Below are 15,919 nucleotides of genomic sequence, written 5' to 3'. Positions count from 1 at the left end.
ATCAACAGCTTCGTGGTTGGATCCATGGTTTTATTTTCTCGGCCGCCATTGTTCGATTCGGATTTGGGATATTGTCGTTGTGGTTGTTGGAGTTGGTCCTGTTGATGATGATTCTCATTCGGATCCATCCTTTACTCTATTTCACCGCCTCTCTTTGCACACTGCCAATTTAAGGGGAAAATTGGAAACACGTGTCCCGCAGGAGAACCCAGTGACTGTTCCCGTAACACGTGGAGATGTTGCTTATATTTATGCTTCCAAACTTCAAAACTTCAATCCTATCGAATTGAGGTTGGTTGATCAAGTCTGAGACTTGCCGGTTTTGATATTCATATAAAATAATCAGGTGACCGTTGTATATAAATATTAATATTTTTTTCAAAAGCTCACTATCACTAATTCAAACCCAAATCTATTACCTTAGTATGGACTTATTATTTTTTACCTAAATTCTAAACTCACTGCATGATTGATTTAAATCTTTTCATAAAAAATGATTGAAATTTTAAAAACTTGAAAATTATGTTAACCATCTTCAATTCATCTTTTATTTTCATTCACTTTTGATTTTGTTTGTATAAAAAGAAAGGATAAAAAATCTCAACAAAAATTGACCGACCGTCGTCGATCGAATTTCATGCTCTTTTTTATCTATTTTTGGTGTCGATTTTCTCCTAAAACCGACACCGACCGACTGATGCACACTCCTAATTTTAATTTAATGAATTGAAATTTAAAATGATTAAGATACTTGTATTTTAATCCATAATATTTATCATTTTTATAGTCCCATCGCTTTTAAATATTATATTTAGTCCTTAAGTTTTATCATTTTAATATTATTAAATATTATATTTAGTCGTTTAAATTTTATCATTTTAATATTATATCACAATATTTGAGAATAGATGAGATATAACTCGAAACAACACATCTAAATATTTCTTATCCAACTTAATATACAAAAGAATTTAGTTACTCCAATGAACGAGTATTTCATTGAGGCGCAAATTTTCAATTATGAAAGTTTTTTATTGTTTGCCATTGTGACTGGAAGTGTGCTACTTTCCCCATCTGAACATACATTGATACAAACAACACTCATAATCATAGATATATCTCAGTATCATGTTTGGTAATTCCAAATATTTTCCTTTCATTTTTTAAATGGAATGAACAAGTTCCCTGCTGCTATTTTTCAATTTTCATCCTTCAATTCAAGTTTTATACATGTAAGAAAATCAAATCAAAAATGCAAAATTAGGGAGAGAAAAAGGATTAAATTAAAAACAATAAAAAAAAATTCTTCAAAATATATTCACAGTTTAGAGAGAGTTACAAAATCAGTCCATTTTTAACAGTTTAGTTTTATCATGGTTGGATTAACCTAATAAATAGTTTAAGTCCAGGGATTAAATTCTACTTTTCTAAGAGACCAAAGTCGTAATTAGACTGCAAGACTACATATGGCATAAATGTCCAATCATATACTTACCATAGAGGACTCAGTAAAGAGTTTGCAACACATCATTTAAATACTCTTTTTTATATTTAATTATCCGACGCACATAAAAACCTCCTCAAGGTTAAAACATATGTGATTTCATCAATATGCAAAGTTGCAATTATTTACTAATTACCACTCACCAGAAGGTAAGTGAAAAATCTCTGGCCCAGAAGAAGGCCAATCAAGAACATGAAAGTCACGACATTGAATATGAAAGGCAAGATCAAAATTTTAGAAGATTCTCTAATTAATATAAGCAAAAATTAAACCATTCTCAAAGATAAAAATTCCGAGGATAGAAGTACACTAATGACGAAAATAGCAAAACATTCTGATTCCAAAAAACCATACTTCAAATGACAAACCTATTAGGAGAAATTTTTCAGCACCCAGCAGAATACTTCGAGAAACAACACAAAAAAGATCTTAATTCATCCTTCTGATTAGCTCATTGATGTAGTTTTCACGGTTTCCAGCATCACCTCCTTCGACATAGTGATTTCTCTTCTTCTTCAAACCACCCAAAGGAGCTTTCAGCTTGAAGGGCCAGAGGAAATTGTTTGCCTCCTTAAAATGGGGTCCCACTGTCATAATCTCATGGATGAGATCTTCAGCGCAAATAATTCCAAACTTCCCAAGGGCCTGTAGAAAACGAACCCAACAGCAGTTAGAAAAGAGCGTATGATGTGAACAAAGTTCGACTTGTCCAATATACAATGCAGATTTTAACCTGCTCGATGATAGAGTTATCAGTCAAAGCAGTTCTTCGCTTGTTGAGTTTTCCAAAGCCTCTCTTGTAAATGAGTTCTTTAACACTCTTCAAGTTAGGATAGCTGAAAGCATTCGTTCAGAAAAACAGGACGAGTTAATTTTGATCACTAGAAAATCAAAAGAAACAGAAAAGAGATGCAAGAGAAACATACCCATATGTAACATAAGGCTCCACCCTGTGCAACATATTCAATGTTGCCTTGTTCACTTTCAAAAAGACACCATTGAAAATCTATAGAGTTGGTATCAAGGAGTGAGAAAAAACCAAGGCAAAGGAGTTGCAAGGAATGCATTCCCACAAAATCAACCTATTGGTTTTGTTTTACAGACATATAACTGAACCAAGATGAAAGAACAATTGACAATCGAAAAGTACATTTTTCCATACTACAAGCCGAGTTATCAAAATCAACAGCCCGGAAGAATATAATCGTCAAGACCCAGAAAGTAATGAAGTGGCACAACCTTCTTTACCATTAAAAACATTCAAAGGCAAAGTCATTAAGTAAACTACCAAAAATAATGCTTCGATAACATTAGTAAATACTTCGAAGAGGTATGAAATTACAAAAATTGGGGAGAACCATTTATTGAACTAAAAAACATCCCAATACCACTGTCAGGGAAAGTGGCCAGAACCAAGGCTAGACCGACTCTACAACTCAGTTAATTGACGTGAATATATTATATATGAAAAGTAGATGCAACAACATCGAAGATTATACTTATATCAAATATTCATTTTTGGTGATAAAATTGAAGCAACTGTATAATGAAATCGATGGAGTAGCTTGTTACCTGTCTCAAACGCAGAAGCTGCAGAATCTTCTTGGTCTTTGGGTCAATGGCATTGATACTGAAAACCCAAAATCATAATAAAAACGCTTACAATAACGATCCAAGCAAATCCAAAATAAAGACTTCCATACCAAATGACTCACCCTCGGATCCTGATAATAAACAGAAGTTTGGCTTCAGGGTCGACATAAAATCCGCCCTTAAGTTTAGCCTCACGCTTCAAGCGAATCAATTCCTTTTGTTGCTCATCGTACTCTTTGGCATAGAGTTTAGCCCTGTTGTAGATCAGTTTCCTGTTCTCGGCATTCTTCTTCTTCGCAGCCTCTAGACCTTGTTTCTCAGCCAAAGCCCATTCTTCGTTCCTCTTCCTCTTCTTCAACACGGACTCCGGAACCACCGGGCCTCCCTTGACTCCTTCTCCACTCATCTCTCTAAAGAAACCAAAGTAAACTTAAATTAAATCCAAAACAAATGGCATAACAATAGAAGATAAAAACACCATTGCCATTCTTCGATACTGATGCTGAGAAATCACGAGATGGAAGATTGAATGAAGACGAAAGAAGAGTTGGGGAAGCATACCTTTTCTTAAGATGTTCGAAGCGGCTGCGGAGTTCTTAGCGCAGAGAAGAGAGGTATAACACACTGGCTTTTAGGGTTTTGTAAGCTTCCTTTGTTAACGGGCCTTGATCATCGACGGCCCAAAACAACTACTCCATCTACGATTAATCTGCGCCGTCGGAATACATTTTAGTTCTTAACTCACTTTTCTAGGTTAAATTAGAAATTTTTGTACTAAATTTTAACTTCTAAATAGTTTGGGTTTTTTTTTTTTACGGTTGGCCTCTTTTCCGGTCAAATGAAAAATTGGTCTATTTTTTAAATTGAATGGAAAGTAGTCTTATTCTTGGACCAATACCCTGTGAATTTACCAATTCAACCCTGAGAACCACCCATGCACTAACAACTGAGAACGTCACTTGATGCTCAATGCTCTACGCTCTATGTTGTACGGTCTATGCTCGATTCAGAAGTTCACTCGATATTCGATGTGAAGAAACGCAAGAAAAAAATGGAAGAAGAAACAAATAAACAAAAAAGAAAATAAAATAACTCATAAAAAACAGAAGAAGAAATGCATAAAAGGAAAAGGCAAAAAAAAAAAAAAGACTTGAGGAAGAAGAAAAGGAAGAAGAAAAGACTCATAAAAACCGAAGAAAATAAACAAGGTAAAACGAAGAAAATAGAAGAATAATGCATTTAGAGTTAAATGGTAATTTTAAACAGTGATCACATAAGCAAAATAATAAAATTCATTGGTTTTAGAAAAATGTGCTCATTTTTCATTTGAACCCTACAATAATTCCAAGATTTTTTGGGACTTTGTATAGATGGTCTTTATTTAGGGGTCACTCGAAATTTGGTTTTATGCTGATGTCATCCACATGTGAAAGTATCCATTCGACCTCAAATGTGTATAATGATTTGTTTCTAGCTCCTTGCTCCCACTTCTCGCTCATTCATCGTCTTGATCTTCATATATAATTCTTTTCATTTTCTTGCTCTCGCTCCTCGTTCCCCGTTCTCGCTCCCCATTCTTCGCTCCCGCTCCTCTTCCCTTCGTCTTGTTCTTTATCGGTGACACTTCAAACTTTCTTCTTTCAAGAAAAGCTGCAGAACAAAGATTAAAAAGATGGACTCCAGGGTCATCCGCAGGGTAAATTCACAGGATAATGACATCAGCAAAGTGTCAATTTTCATTTGTTTATAAAAGTGAGGTCAAATTTTGAGTGGACCCAGGGTCATCCGCAGAAAATTTCCAAAATTTTTCTTATTGTTTTGATAATTAAAAAATGTCTTATTACTTTTCAAAAATAAAAAAATAAAAAAATAAAAAAGTAATATCTTAGTAGATTGTTTAAATTTTAATTTAATGTCTAAAAGAGTAGACAACTTTAAAAGTGTTTAACAAAATCTCTCAATCTTAATTTTGTGTTCATATTTTAACATATTCATAAATTTATAAACTCAATTAATCTCATGGAATTTTATATCTATTGACATTTCATACATTCAATTGTGTATAAATATTTCTAGATTATTTATTTATTTATTAATGTTAAACGTAAAGGACGTGTAACACAAGACTAATAATCCAATGATCTATCTGGGAAAAAAAATATATTATATATTTTTTAAAGTATAGGAACTTATTGTATACAAATTTGAAAGTTCACAAGCTTATTCAACTCATTATGAATTTTAAGAAACAAATACGCGCAGAATTATAAATTCAACAAAATAACACTTTTTTTCCGGTTATTTTCAACTTCTTTACGGTTTTTTTATTGTTTATTTTATAGGAAGCACAGATGCTTCTAATTGTGTAGAAAATTAGCATCAAATACGTTCAAATACGGATACATCTAGATATGTGGCAGATATATGTCTAGGATTTAAAGTATCTAATTTCTTAATATTTTCTTAATTTTCAGATATGCATATCTGTTTCCAGGTATATACTAGGGTTTTTTTTTTTTTTTTTCAAATTTAAGCCCAGTCACTCGAAAAACCCAATCCATAATCCATTTTATTTAAGTGTATGTTTCATAATGATTTTAAAATGATCAAAATCATTTTTTTTTTCATTTTTAAAATCACTTGAAAACACACTTTTAATTACTCAAAATTAATTTAGTTTATTTTAACTTTTAAATGCAATTTTCATATCATCAAAATTAGTTTTGACGGATTAAACATGCTTCACGGTTATTTTGAAAATGACAAAAGTAATTTTAACCATTTTAAAATCACTCTCAACATAAAAGTCCACTTAAATCAAGCAATCCAAAACAAAATAAATTAAAAATGATGAAAAAATAAAAAGTTAAAAGAAAAAACCTGAAACGTTATGAGATCTTCCTTTTTCTCGTCTCTCTCACTATCTAAATCATGATTCACACCCGCTTCATCCTCAACTTCATTCTTCAATCTTCATTCTCTACTTCTTTCCTACCGTCTGCTCTAGTCGCTCAACTACCACTCACCGTTATTCAATGTTATTAGATTTTTTCTTTCAATTTTTCATTTGTTTCTTGAATCTATTTTAATCTAATTTAAAATAAGTATCATAACAATTAATTGGGTATTATCATATATATATATATATATATATATATACACACATATATATAATAATGTATATTCAACATATCCATATCTAAGTTTTTTAAAAATTGACTTATCATTGTATCGTTTCCGTATCCTATATCCACATATGTGCTTCTTAGTTTATAGCATTATTATTAGTAGTAGTAATATAAAAATTTTCAAAGATAAAAATATGTCAAATTATTTACAAAAATATATAAAAAAAATACCAATAGAAACTGATAGACCTATATTAGCCTATCAAATGATATTAAAAAATTTCTATTTTGTGTAAATAGTTCCCTTACTTTTCTATTTTTGAAAATTCTCCTCTTTATTATTATTATGGTTCGATTGAAGAGGTTTGATTGAAGAAAAATAATAAGGATAAAATAGAAATTGTAGAAAATTATAGAGGCAAAAAGAAAAGAAAAAGATCATCCATAGATTATATATGTATATGGTAGTAACATAAAAGAGTACATTCAATAGTCCCTAATCTACAATTTGTTCTTAACTTGGTTCTTAAATCTTTTGAAGTTTTCAAATTCATTCCATCATCTTAAACTTACTCAATTAGGACTTCACTTATGTTTTTTAGTTCAACAAATACTTACGATACATTTGATCATGCAGTTATCATATGAACATGCTAAAATGAAAAGGAAAATCAATCTATAGCCCTAAAACTTAAAGATTATGGACCCGTATTAAATTAATTTGAGAAAAAAATTGCTTTTAAAAAATCACATTTAAAATTTTTTTTTATTAAAATATATTTAAAAATTTATTTTTGATTAATTACTAAATACTTCAATTTCTTCCAAAAATAACTTATTTTTTAAATTAAATACTTAAAAATATATTCCAAACACAATCTACAACTATTAAAACTCCAAACTAATAATTACATCAACCTAAACATTTATGAACATATTAATAAACTTAATTTAAAAAAATCATCCACACCCGGCACCCCAACTGTTTTGATTTGTTTTTTTTAATCATATAAACTTAGGAGAGAGATTTACTTATGAAAATTAAAAATTTATATATTATAATTATGTTATATATATTTAATGATCCAAGGTTAGTGGTAGATTTCTAAGATTAATACAGTAATGGTTAGTTTTATTATTTGTTTATAAATTGTTTCCACCTCAATGAACATAAAACTCAATTGAAATATTTGATCCTCCGTGCAAAATTTTCTCTCCTATTTTCAACTTCGTTCTTTTCGTTTGTTGTTTTTCGTTACAAACTTCATTCATATGGTTAATCATCATCAGAATAATTGAACTTTACTGAGTGAGACTGTAGATCAATCACTCCGCCTCGGTATGACCCGCGCTTCTTCTTGGTCTTTTCATGCCGAAAATCCCTAATACATAAATAAATTTGAATCAAGAGCCTTTTACTAAACCAGAAAATATATCAAAATTCCCTCCACACCACTCAAAGTCAGTTTTAGCGTTTAGACAGTAGAAATGAAACTAGAACTAAAAGTTACATGATAAAAGTTAAGTAGAAATGGGGAGAAAAAAGAACTCGTGAAAAATTACCTTCCTTTAACCTGCCCAAGAACTTCCTGAGCTTTTGCACCATACCCAGTCTCGGCTCCACCCTGCTCAGTATGATATGATAGATTACAAATAAGAAACAAAAGATCCTACTGAAAAGGCAGCGGCGCAAAGACCTGAATAATAAGCAGCAAATCACACCTTGGCCCAGTAAGAATTATCTGCAAGTTTCTCATCAGCAAATGTCACAGCATCGAGTTTTACCCTTTGAAATGCATTGATGGTCTTTGGCTGCAATTATATAATATATCAGTACAGTCAATTTTGTATCAAGTGTAGAATGAACAACTGAGTTATGGGAATGACTAAAATTTAAAACATATCCCATTACCCTTGTGTTCACTGGTCATTGGTTACGATTATAATTAGTAGATTTCACTGGTTTTTAAATATATCTTCATATCAACTGTCCTTTTTTTTTTTTCTTTTAAATTAACATTTCTGTTTTTCATTCTCTTTCTAGAATCATAAGATACTTTAGATATGAAATTAAAAAATCAAAATAACAATAGTAATAATAAGAGAAGAAGGGCTGCTGCTAGTTGTGGGATATTTGGCATACTCGTGGAGTTGACAAGTTAATCATGTTTTTTCATGTTCTTTCATTTTTTTTTATATCCGTGAGTGTCCGGATCAACTTACATGCATCTCGACTAATCTCACAAAACAACCCGCTTGACCTTACAACATTTGGGTGTCAAGAAAACACGTAGGAAATTAATTCTCAAGTAGGCGGCCACCATGTTTTTCATGTTCTTCTTCTTGTTAAGTGTAGTTTCTGAGTTGCCCCTTAGCCCCATTAAATTGATAGAAGACTAGTTTAATATCGAAAGGATTGAAGACAGAACACCACCATCTTCTGCTATAGCATCTTAAATTGTCTCAGAATAGTTATATCATCAAAACATTTGCACAGATATGTGATGACAATATTAACATACCTCAGTTGAACCATTTGAGCGTTTCTTCAAAGCTTTCTTTGTGGAAGTTTTCTCTGCAGTTTTTTCAACATACTCATTTGTCTGCTGAGAAAGCTCGTTGATAGTGCTCCTACTTCCAGCATCTACATCGACCTTTGTAGACTGCACACCATCATTGCATCCACCTTCTAATTTTCTACGTTTGACATCTTCAGTTTCTTTATCATCAACAGTATGATCGCCATTATCTTCAGGAGCCAACCTTTTCCTTTTCTTAGTATTGTCGTTCTGTTCCTCTTCGTTTAACATGTCGGTACCATCATTTAGCTGGTTTGAATTTTCATCGCTTGGTCGACCATCCTTTTTCTTCCTAGTTTTGGATTTGACAACCTTTTCTTCAAGAGTGGCGACATCACCATTCAAACCAATAGAATCTACAGCTGCATTAACAGAAATTGTAGCAACAGTCTCTAACTTCTCTTTGTTCTTCTTTTTCTTTTTATCCTTAGATTTCTTTCCTGCCTCCTCGTGGACAGTAGAGCCGTTGTTATTTTTCAAACTCTCCACATGGATAGGTTCTGATTTCTCTTTTTCTGCAGCATCAGCATCTGTTTCAGGAACTGCATTCTTTTTTATTTTCTTTTTATCCTTGGACTTTTTTGTAGATTCGTCTTGTGCTTCAGGAACCCTATCATCAGCAACCTCTTTCACTGTTTCTTCATCTACTAGATCAAATCCAACACGGGAGCAGATGTGCAATTAAAATCAATCATTTTATGTTGTATTAAAAAAATAATAAAAACCATAGCATGATTAATAAATTTATAAACGGAGACAATATGACGATACCTGGCTTATTTTGGGTTGTGATGGTTTGACTACTGCATATTAGAATTTTAAGTTAGATGAATTTATTTATACAAATCAATATAAAAGAAAAGAAAGATGCAGCATGACACTATTAGCATGATGATAAAATGTCAAAGGTCTGTAGAATTACCAAGGTCACTAATACTATCACTTTCAACATAAATACAATGATTTAGGAACATCCATGATGAAACACAATGAAAACCTTGATTTTTATGCTCAGCAGAACCAGCAATTGCATTAAAAATAAGTTACACATGCATTAACATATAAATACATACTTTAGAAATATTAAAAACAAAAAAAAAAAAAAAGAAGAGGAAAAATTAATGTTAAAAATAAATTGAAATATAAGAAGGCAATCAAACAATACAAACTATTTGCAATCATTTTTAAGCTCAACAGACAATAATCGAAAGAATATCTGGTCCTACCATTTCTTTAAATGCTTGTGGCACATTTCTTCGAGACTAAGCAATAAATCCTTTGAAGAATCCTTCTGCACCAATAGCAACAGAAACATGAATTGTTTCAGCATGGATACTCGCAAAAATTAATTAAGAGTTAGAGAACACCACATATCACCATTCAATTGATTGCAACAAATAGAATGTGTGGGAGTACAAAATTTTGCATTACTTTAGATAAAAGAGGAATGGTATTATAAATAACTACTAGTCATCTTGTTCTATAAAAATAAGAAAGCAGGATTAAACTAGAATGTCGTTGGCAAGTAAAGTTGGAACAAACCACAAACATTTAGAATGAGAAGCTCCATGAATAGGATTCAGCCCCAATTAAATGATTCATCTAGCAATAGACTGAATTGCAAAGCACAAAATTAACCATTACAACGAAAAAGTCTTATTTAGGAACCGAGCATTTACATATTGGGAGAGAAAATATTAAAGTAGGGACCTGAATCTGCGCTTCAGAACGAAACTTTTTGAGGGTTTTGGAGAAGCTATTGCGCTCCAAAAAGAAGGCTACAGCGTGAAGAAGAAGAGTCCTCTGGTGGGGGTGTAAGGATGTGGCTTCATCAGCAGAATTGGGAATTTGGTTGTCGTTGTTTCTTTGCTTCATAGTGCGGTGGGAGAGAAGAACTTGGCGAGGTTTAAAACATCCTTTTTCGTCAAACATCTTTCCGATCACTACAAACCTGTGGACTTTGAAGACAAGCTGAAGAATGTGGTGGGCAGTCGGTGATGAGCAGAAGAAGCTCGGCAGTCATGAAAGGCGAAACTTGCAGCAGAGAAAGGGAGCTAAACTAGAGTAGAACTAGGGTTTGGGGTTTTTTTTTTCCCTTGTTCTTCCTTTCTTTGTGTATGTATCATTTTAAACCGAAAACTCAAAATTGCATTAATTTAAAATTATAAACCCAGTTTATTGTTGTCTATTATCCTCTAACAGATATAAATATTTTTATTTATTTTTCTATATTTAAAAACCGTACCTATTTAAATTTCAAATTAATAATTATACCAATTTAAAATTTAAACTCTGAATTTTCAAGTGTATCAAATTTAGATTTAAATTAAAGATTAGAGTTTAAATTTTAATTTGATACAATTATTAGTTTTAAGTTTAAATTATTATAATTTCAAAATTTAAGACTTAAATTGATATAACCCTCCTAAAAGTTAAATATATAAATTGATATTTATCTTTTTCTTTTTTTAATATTTTCTTTTTTTTTAATATTTATAAATATGTGGGGAAGAGGGACAGTGCTTAGAATTTTTTTTTAGTATAAACATAGTTTTGAAAATGAGGGTTGGGTTTCTTTCTTTTAAAATATAAAAGAGTATGGTGATAAGATTGTTATTTCTTTTCATTTTTGACAAACATTCATACAAAAAAGAGAAATTTTGAACGAAACTAAACCTATGAAAATCCATTTTGTTCCAAATAACATTAGGAGTTTTAAATCATTTCCATTTTCTAAACTCATGTGATAGTGTTTTTATTTTAAACTCATGGGACTTAATTAAATTATTTGAAACGTCGGTCGAAATATAATTTAGATGAATGACATTTAAAGAGAATTAAATTAAGATATTTAAGGTATGTTTGATAACCATTTATGCCACATCCCCTCCTAGATTCACCTCGTTCTCCAAGAGGAAGATGTGGGGACAACAAATGTCAACCCTCTTATGACATCTCCTGCCAACTGAACTTGTTAAAGTTGACATCTTAAGGACCTATTTTGCATATGCTTAAATCTGTGAACCTGTATAAATCATATCTATCACAGAACTCAACCTATCTCATTATCACATTACTCTATTTACCACATCACCATTAGGTAATAACTCATTATAGACCAAGCTCAGGTTAACACCTAACTAACAAATGTTTAATGATGGTGGAAGATTGAACCTTCTTTGTCAAGCAACCCACGACCCTGGAATCCTAGAACTCTTCTACTACCTGGAGAGGGAAAAACAAAAACATTGAAAACATGTGCTGGAAGCCCAGTGAGTGGCATGTTTATACAACACAGGCTTTTACTTTGGAAATCCATTTTGTCAGTACTACAAAAACAGTGTTGACATCTTTTAAATGTCAAGAATCACTTTTCTTGACATTTTAAAAACCGTCAAGGAAGTCAGTGTCAAGAATGTCGATTTTCTTGACATTTTAAAAATATTAAGAAAAGCGACACTTGACATTAAAAAAAGTAAAAAAACATTGACACTTGACATGCTTAAAATGTTAAGAATATGAGCGTTCTTGACAAGGAAAAAAAGTCAAGATATTTTTTAACTTGACAATGAAAAAACGTCAAGATATATCCTACTTGACATATTAGAAATGTCAAGAATATGAGAGTCCTTGACCTGTTAAACATGTCAAGAATATCTATAATCTTGACAAGGAAAAAAGGTCAAGAAATTTATTTGTGTTTTTTTAAGAAAAATCTGTAACGTTAACGTTTTTACCTATAATTACTCTTGCATTTTGATTCAACAACCAAATTTAGTATATAAATGACATACATTCATCAATCAAATAAACAATACACGCATTTTCAATCTTATATATCAACCAAATTTCCACCAATATCTCTTTATAAAAACATCACTTCTTTAACATTGTCAATATTACAACCTCATAAAGTATTTCTAAGTTAAAAGAATATGGAAAACTCCATATGAACGATTCCAACATTATAGTCAACCCCATATGAACAATTTCAAAAGAATAACAACTATCAACTCCATATCAACACGTTTCCGATTGTACAATCAACAACCCATCTCCTTTAACAACAATTAAAAAAAAAAGATACACTTGATATCAGGAGTCGGGAAAACTTGACTAGTGTCCAATGAATGCTAGGCATGAAATACCATAAAGCCTGATTAGAAAGTTCTTGATAATGTCTGTTGGTTAGTTGTGTTGAAAGTGAATGTTGATGAAGAAAAGTTGTTGGGAAATATAGTTGATCAGGCACATTTGAAATCTCTGTTGTTTAAGGTTATCACTGACCAAGCTGTTTCACTAAAGTTGACATGGATGAACTCATCATCTTTGATTGCTGCCAACATGGCTGACACAAACTTGTTCTGAATATAACCTGAAAACCTCCAAGTTTGAGGGAAAAAAGAGCAAACAATCAAATTTCTTGAATGCTATCCAAACAGAATAATCATAGTACCTTCTCCACCGTTATATATCGACCTTCTAGAATTGACTGGTTGAGGTGCTTAACACACCGATTAGCATCATTAACACTGTCCATCGTAACAAATGCAAAACCATGGGAAATCCGTGTTCGAGGTTCAATCACATGGAAACAAGAAGCTACCTGCAAATATAAAAAGTATTACAAAAGAAAGAAAAAATGGACTACAACATGAACAAGATTCCATACAATGCAATGCAAGACCCTGCAAATTAGAACTAAATTCCCAAGTTTACATGCTGCAGAGAGAACTGTATTGAATGAAACCACATCAGGGTCGCTCTCAAGCCACTCGAAGCATGCATGTTGAAGTTTATCATCTCTACAAAAGCCCCTTAAAACTGTGTTATATGACGCAGTAGTTGGAGCAATACCTCCTTCTTTCATACTTTTCAACAGAGAAAGTGCTTCTCTTGATCTAGTATTTTGACACAAACAATGTAAGTATATATTGTACACAACAATGTCAAGTGTACAGTTTCTTGAGAACACATTGTGCAATAACTCATAAGCAATGTTCGCCTTTCCTACTTTCATTATACCTCCAGCCAAAGCAGTCTACGTATATGCATCAGGAGAGAAACCTCTGTGATGAATCACCTGCAAAATCTCAGCAGCATCATATGCTTTATCGTGAAGGCAAAGAGCATGGATAATTATATTGTAAGTTACCAAGTCTGGATCACATCCCTCCCCTTCCATGAGTTTCAAGAAATAAAGTGCTTCACTAATCCTTCTATCATCACAAAGAAACTTAATAATAACCGTGTAAGTAATGACATTGGGCTTACATTCATCACTTCTCATTTGATCTAAACAACCATAAAGATCTACCCACAGACGTTCCCTTCCAAATCCACAATGCAAAGCAGTATATGAGCATACATTATGAGTCATGCCTTTCTTTTTCATCATATAAAAAAACTGCAAAGCTAGCAAACTCTTGACATACTTACATAAAGCCCAAAGAACAGGATTAAATACATATGCTTTGGAGTTGAATGTTTGTGATTGTTGATTGTTGCAAAGCACAACAAAATGGTATATTACAGCAAGACAAGGCTGGTGAATTGTCCAACATCCACATTGCAGGCAACTTATTCGTAAACAGAACCAAACAAACACGAGATTCCAAAAAGAACTTCCATTAGTCACTTTCCTTCTTACAAAATCAAAGCAAAACTTCTTAGTTTATGTAGGGCATGTTTGTTTTGATTCGCGGTTTCAAGATGTTTGTTAAGTCTGGAATTGTTAAGCTTGAGTTTCTCATCCGTTCGACAAAACACGTTCCCTCGTTCTTTGAACAAGAGATTTCTCCATTCACAACATAGCAATTCAATCAATTACAAGATGAGTTTTGTTCAAAACAAGATTTGGGAGAGAAGATACATACTGATAATTCATACTATTAAAAGGAATTCTATCCAACATAAGATCTCTTTACTACACTCACATATAACCCACATGCCTAATCTACAGTGAGAAGTTCAAGTGTAACGACCCGACCTCCTAGGACTTAAGTTAGGCCGTTACTAAAATACATGCATAGAACTTAAAACGACATTCTTTTATGATGAAATAAATGTTAAATAGATAAAGGGAGTTCAAAAGTCCTTTATTAAATGTAAATATTAAAAAAAATAATAGGGTACCCATAAATCATAAAGGTTAATAAATAAGTATGAAAAACAATTCTTAATAATAAGTTTCAAACATCAAAACTAAACATTAAGAGTAACATGAAAAGAACTCTAAATCTCATGATGTGGAAGCGTAAAAACTAGTCCCAGTGGCTCGATCACGAATTCCGCTTGTCCTTCGCCGGTGCATCTCTACCCTTACCTGAAATAACAACATGAGAAAGAATGAATATAAAATACTCAGTAAGTAACCCCACTATTGGGGTTAGGCTGGGCATCTATATCCTCTAGATACTCACGTCTGGCACATATACACATGAAACAAGAAGGAGACTAAGTCCTATCCTACTGTAGTTAAGTATGCCCACTATCTCTGGTGAATCCCGAAGGAGACACAAACTGGTGAATCCCGAAGGAAACACAAACTGGTGAATCCGAAGGAAAACACAAAATCTAATGGCATCTAACTAATCAGTAAGGACATTTATACAGTCTCAACATCATATAATCAATTGTACGAATCTATGACATACATATAAACTTCAACATCATGGTCTCTACAACATACACATATACTCAACATCATGGTTCTACACATACATATATACTCAACATCATCAGATCAAATACAACCATGGAAGCACATACCATTTCATACTAGCATTCAAGTGTCTATGTGCATAAATAAATATTCGAATTTCGTAACAGAACATACTTTAATCATGTTATACTATCAATCTTTCATGTTGTCATTCTGCCATAACCTTCATTTAACATGCTAGCATACATCTAATGCCTGGTCCGTGGGTTAGTTCCAATAGTAAGATTACTTACTTTGATATTAGGTCGAACCAAAAAAGCAATTGAATCTTTGTGAAATTCTTGAATCCTTAATCAAGCCTAAACATAAACCAAGCTTTAAAATTAATAGTTTAAGGCCAAATTCCAAACACCCAAATATTACAAATATTTTCCAGATAACCTTACCTAAG

At 32.2% G+C, this 15,919-nt stretch overlaps 2 protein-coding genes across 4 annotated transcripts; both read right to left on the bottom strand.

Annotated features, from left to right (window-relative positions):
- Positions 1-1,718: 1,718 nt before the first annotated feature.
- On the bottom strand, positions 1,719-3,810 carry LOC120072291 (60S ribosomal protein L7-2). The gene is made up of 6 exons (XM_039024743.1): positions 3,659-3,810; positions 3,220-3,507; positions 3,077-3,134; positions 2,431-2,510; positions 2,238-2,340; positions 1,719-2,149 (listed from the first exon to the last, which is right to left on the bottom strand). The coding sequence occupies exons 2-6, from the start codon at positions 3,501-3,503 to the stop codon at positions 1,934-1,936; spliced, it is 741 nt and encodes a 246-aa protein (XP_038880671.1). The 5' UTR covers positions 3,504-3,507; positions 3,659-3,810; the 3' UTR covers positions 1,719-1,933.
- Positions 3,811-7,327: 3,517 nt separating this feature from the next.
- LOC120072252 (nucleolar and coiled-body phosphoprotein 1-like) lies at positions 7,328-10,926 on the bottom strand. Of its 3 annotated transcripts, none has more exons than XM_039024677.1 (7): positions 10,515-10,926; positions 10,031-10,095; positions 9,576-9,607; positions 8,748-9,451; positions 7,948-8,037; positions 7,789-7,850; positions 7,328-7,607 (listed from the first exon to the last, which is right to left on the bottom strand). In XM_039024677.1, exons 1-7 carry the CDS (start codon positions 10,734-10,736, stop codon positions 7,502-7,504), a joined length of 1,281 nt encoding a protein of 426 aa, XP_038880605.1. In that variant the 5' UTR covers positions 10,737-10,926; the 3' UTR covers positions 7,328-7,501. The 3 variants fall into 3 exon arrangements, 2 of the variants coding, with proteins under 2 accessions (XP_038880605.1, XP_038880606.1); XM_039024678.1 differs by having other exon boundaries at positions 8,748-9,448; XR_005480396.1 differs by having other exon boundaries at positions 7,531-7,607; positions 7,923-8,037.
- Positions 10,927-15,919: the final 4,993 nt, after the last annotated feature.

Source organism: Benincasa hispida, chromosome 2, assembly GCF_009727055.1.
Source record: "Benincasa hispida cultivar B227 chromosome 2, ASM972705v1, whole genome shotgun sequence".
Taxonomy (NCBI): domain Eukaryota; kingdom Viridiplantae; phylum Streptophyta; class Magnoliopsida; order Cucurbitales; family Cucurbitaceae; genus Benincasa; species Benincasa hispida.
The sequence above is the reverse complement of the archived record's forward strand: the minus strand, read 5'-3'. Positions and strand labels throughout refer to the sequence as shown.